The sequence below is a fragment of the Vavraia culicis genome (genome assembly GCF_000192795.1).
Source record: "Vavraia culicis subsp. floridensis unplaced genomic scaffold supercont1.90, whole genome shotgun sequence".
NCBI lineage: Eukaryota > Fungi > Microsporidia > Pleistophoridae > Vavraia > Vavraia culicis.
The window spans coordinates 1-4,804 of NW_007360693.1; the positions used below are offsets into that span (position 1 = coordinate 1).

At 42.0% G+C, this 4,804-nt stretch overlaps 3 protein-coding genes across 3 annotated transcripts; 1 reads left to right on the top strand and 2 right to left on the bottom strand.

Annotated features, from left to right (window-relative positions):
* Positions 1 to 227: 227 nt before the first annotated feature.
* Positions 228 to 536, bottom strand: VCUG_02627 (uncharacterized protein; the record flags this gene model as incomplete). Its single annotated transcript, XM_008077444.1, has 1 exon — positions 228 to 536. One exon carries the CDS (start codon positions 534 to 536, stop codon positions 228 to 230), a length of 309 nt encoding a protein of 102 aa, XP_008075635.1.
* Positions 537 to 1,175: 639 nt separating this feature from the next.
* VCUG_02628 (uncharacterized protein) lies at positions 1,176 to 2,935 on the bottom strand. The gene has a single exon (XM_008077445.1). It carries the CDS (start codon positions 2,412 to 2,414, stop codon positions 1,380 to 1,382), a length of 1,035 nt encoding a protein of 344 aa, XP_008075636.1. The 5' UTR covers positions 2,415 to 2,935; the 3' UTR covers positions 1,176 to 1,379.
* A 222-nt stretch (positions 2,936 to 3,157) lies between these two features.
* On the top strand, positions 3,158 to 4,331 carry VCUG_02629 (uncharacterized protein; the record flags this gene model as incomplete). Its single annotated transcript, XM_008077446.1, has 1 exon — positions 3,158 to 4,331. The coding sequence occupies one exon, from the start codon at positions 3,158 to 3,160 to the stop codon at positions 4,307 to 4,309; it is 1,152 nt and encodes a 383-aa protein (XP_008075637.1). The 3' UTR covers positions 4,310 to 4,331.
* Positions 4,332 to 4,804: the final 473 nt, after the last annotated feature.

Consider the following 4,804-nt stretch of genomic DNA (forward strand, 5'->3'; position numbering starts at 1 on the left):
GAAAGCTGAGGAAGTACCATAATATACACAGAAGAAACACGTACCGCGTTTTAAAACAGTGCAATACAACAAGAAATAACGTTTCACAGAATGGGGAGTGCGTTAAGCAAGGAAATGTTCAAATCACCACATCGTATTTGATCAAATTTCACATAACCATGCACCTGAAAGAACAAAGTACGTCTTACAGCTCCATTTACAACATGCATTGCTACTAAGCATAGGCATCACACATCCTTCAGGGCATTATACCTCTCCTCATCAAAATTTGCATTTTTGACTATCTCCTCAATTTTTTTTCTGTTTAAGCCTTCCTCCTTCATGTACTTTTTCTTTACCTGCTTCCTACTCTTTTTCACAAAGAGCTTGCTGATCAAAGTGAAATCAAGGCCACAGAGTTCTAATGCCTTGTAGAACAGTTGTGTCTCCTTTTGTGACCAGCGTGTTGTTTGTCTCTTTGGTTGTGGTGGAAGCGACTTTTCCTTCTTCTTGCGGAAGTTCTTGTTCTGGAGGTAGTGAATGAGCTTGTTGTCCATATAGGGGCACAAATCGCAACTTTTTGATCTTTGAATGAACGCATGCAGCGGTACAAGAAAATTATTGGATGTGTGATGCTGAGAAAACGAAAAATGATGATGATAGTGTTAATTATCTATGACTGTATGTCAAATACACTTTAAAATGTTGCTCAGCGAATATTTACCGTTAGATCAAAGTCGAAGCGCTACATCTCCTAGTGGAGCCCCTTCGCGTATTTATTTTGCGAAAGGATGTGTATGGTGGTGAGATATAAACACACAGTTAGTTGTTTAAATCATTCATCTATCTTCTAATTCAGTTATAGTGTTTTATTTCTGTTCCCGTTATTTTCTGGTCATCCTCAATTGGCAGCTCAGGTGATGCGGTAAGGTACGGCATTACTGCTCCCTACCGTTCCAATGTGATCCAAGATATAGAGAAAATGTTGCAGCGCAACCAAAAAGTGTGTGATGTGGTGTAGAAATGAATAAACGCATTTTAGCAAAAAATACCGTATTATTACGGTAAGACTGCAACAAACAACGTGACAGTAACAGGATAATGATTACCGCAGTACAAGCACTTTCACACAAAGAATAAAGTAGCAGAGTGAAGCGGTGAGGAATACGCCAACCGTCTTTCTTTCGCTAAAAATGGTTCATTTTAATCACGTAATGTCTTTCAAGCAAGCGCACTTTTCTGGTTCGATAAGACTGGTCATAGAATAAAACCCTCGTCGCACGAACCATCCCATGGTAACTATTTCTGTGCCATATTTCGGCAACATTATCATGGAAGCACTGGAACGAAATATTTTTGTATTTAGGTTTGCATGGGCCTATATCCTGTTGCCATAAGGTCTATTTATTTTTGCGCACTGGAACGAACAGGTAGCTTCCCAAAAACACACCCCTAGATTCCTCATGTTCCTCAAAACTACAACTCTTCACACTCACCATTTCTCTCATGACAGCATGTTCCATCTCAACATCAACCTCGTACTTTTTATCTTGCAAAATGATGAAAAACTTTACTATGCCGTAAAAGAACATGTTTGCCCCCTCCGACAGTGTTTCTTGGTTAGAGATTGCCACATCAGCTAGTATGTTCTCGATCGGTTGAATTATAAAAGTGGTGCTCGGGTCGTATTTCTTTGGAATATCAAACTCGTTGAACGACCTGCTTGTTTTGTGTGTCCTAAGACCGTTTAAAATGGACACTATTGAGTTGTAATTGCTCCTCTTTTTGAGATACCGGCACACTCGCACAAAAAAAGAAGATTTCACTCCTTTGCTTATTTTTATGCTCGTGAGAGCTGTCAACGCCTTGTTCTTTTCAACGATGTCTTTCAGATTGTCTGACATCAAATTGCTGCTGATGGTTCGTGTGCTGTCCGTCCTTTTGTGCATTTGCTCCTTGCTAGGTTGGCCTGGCCCACTCTTATTGCCGTGGCCACCTGATTTATTTGTAGCCGAGCTCTCATCATCTCCGTCTCGGTGTTTATCTACTTTCCCGTACTCTACAATCTCGGTGGGCATTACCTTTCCGTAAAGCCGCAGATCCAGGCTATGCAGTGCTTCTGCCAGTTCGCCAGCACTCATATCATCTATTGATGGGAACTTTTCATACAAAACATTTTCGTTCTCTTCTCTGTTTATCACTTTTTCCAGCAACAGAGACAGGGGAAACTCCTCTCTACTCCAAGACTTGCAACTTATCGTGCTGGCACGATCATCACCATCCTGCTCGATGCTCATGTTTTCTTTTGTGTTGGTGTATTTTGGCCGTCCATATTTCTTTGTTACAAATTTTTCCAGCTCGTACAGCATCATCTGCTGGCTGTTTCTCATTTTTAAACTTTGCGTTTCAAATCGTAAGATTCGATTGGTAGGCATTGATACGATGTAAACACCGGCCCACTCATGGTGGCACGAATGATTAGATTGGTCCACCAGCTGTTTCTGTTTGCTTTATAATGCGCTCAAACCGAGCCGTGTTTTCACAGAGAATGCGACACCGTCAGCTCAAAACGGTTAATTCATTCAATTAGCGTTATATGCAAGCTGCAAACAAGTATTCCTCACAGTACATCCGTATTGAACGGTACTCTTCATCTTGTCCGATTGTATAGCGGTATGTCCTTTCCTAGAATACGGTTCCTCAAGCACTGCCACACCGCCCATTCTTCCAATGTTTAAAAATAAGTTCGTATGTACGATTACAACCGTTTTGTTGGGCCGTGAAAGAATGGCTTGGTTGTCTGAGAGTGTGTTGCAGTACCGGACAGCAAAAGACCTGTGCAAATAACGTAAGCACAGTCCACGGCTCCATTCGTGTATTACCAAACGCGTTTCTTAGACAAATGTGCAATAAGCCTCGGGCTATCGGCCCAATGTGCGATTCTGCCGAGTAATTTGATTAACCCTGCTTCAAACCGCGATTATTATTTTTTGCAAACAACCAATTAAAAATAAACGATCACCACCAAACTACAAGTACTCCACGAATTGCTTTTTAATGGCTCTTTCCATTAGTTCTCACAAACTCAACCACCAAACAACGTTTCACAAAAGTTTTACAAAGTTTTGTCACTTTTCTAGAATTTCTAACATATAAAAAAATTAATACCCCCGACCATATGCATGATAACAAGGGCTACTACAAGCTGTTGAATTTGAAGCCTGGCGCTTCGGTCTCAGAGGTAAAGAAGGCGTACAATTTGATGCTCATGAAGTATCATCCGGACATGGGATCAATAGCCAAGCAATTGAAGACGATAGAGGATGAGGCGGAGCGTAACAAAAAATTTGAGGAGATCAATGAGATGTGCAAGAAACTCAACGATGCGAAGACCGTGCTCACCGATTCGGAGAAGAAGGAGCTGTACGACCAGGGCGTAGACGAGAATGCGTCTGGATATGATATGAGCGGGTTTGATATTTTTGAGTTCATGGGTGGACGACGGGACAAGGGTCCTAAGAAGGTCGCGAATACAGAGTTTCATGTGAAGTTTACATTGAAGGACAGCTTCCTTGGTCGCAAGAAGACCTTCAGTGTGAAAAGGGAGGTGATCTGCACGGCTTGCGAGGGCCGTGGTGGTGAGAAGAGCACTATGTGTGCGACGTGCAAGGGTGAGGGAGAGATTGGTATAAAGCGCCAAATGGGACTCATTTTTTCGATAGACAGGAGTGCATGCCCAGACTGCCGTGGAAGCGGGCACATCGTGGAGGGGCCGCTGTGCTCCGAATGCAAGGGGCAGAGGTACTGCCAGAAGCAGGAGAGCGTGACTGTCACGTTTGACAAAGGCTTCAAAAATGATGATACGGTGGTTTGCCGAGGAAAAGGCGACGAGCACGTTGGGTGTATACCAGGTGATCTTGTGTTGATAATAAACATCAAGGAGGATCAGCACTTCAAGAGGGTAGACAACCACATCGTTACCACGGCTGATATTGATCTGTATACGGCACTCGTCGGTGGAACGATTACGCTGAGGCACATCGATGACTCGGTGCTGAATGTTAAAATAGACAGAATCAAAAATTTGAGAGAAGGCGTTATAATTGTGAAGGGTGCTGGCTTCCCCGGAGGCGACCTGCACATCATCCCGAATTTTGTCTACGGCAATGTTAAAGAAGAGGAGCTGAAAAAAGTGTTGCCCTGTCCTAAGCTTTCCAAAAACAACGGCGTAGCGTGCACCGGAACGCAGGGCAAGTTGCCCACTGAGAAGAAAAGAAATGCCAACAATTTTAAGGAGAACATATTTTCACAGTTCTTTAGAGGTTTTTAAGGCTTGTGGTGTGATAAATAAAGTAACTCTTAATTATATCAGCAACTTTCAGTTGTTAGACCCGCACAGGTTGCTTTTTTAGTACGAATTTTTCATGAACAACCAGATTTATTAAAAATGCTATAATTGCCAGTTATTTTTCTCACTGCCGTAATCTACCGAATAAGAACTACGGTCTGCTACAATATTATGGCACAGATAAACCGTTAAATTATAAGTAGTGAAACGGTGAACATGAAGAGAACACCGTTTTGTGTTGCAATAATTTCGTGCAGTAGTTTAGTTCAATGAACAGAAATACGAATTGCACGGCTTGGTGATATTCTTCAAAAATTTATAAATGACATTCCAAGGAGAAACCAAAGGACAAAAAACCTGAAGACTAGTTCTGATATGTTCTCACCTCACGTGCAAATTGTTGAAGCTTACAAATCTGCCCAGATCATTGGTAGGTTATCATGATTTCTTCACAAAATTCTCAGTATTTTCTCCAAT

Coding starts and splice junctions, on each gene's coding strand:
- VCUG_02628 (XM_008077445.1), bottom strand. CDS start 2,414: ATGCCTACCAATCGAATCTTACGATTTGAAACGCAAAGTTTAAAAATG.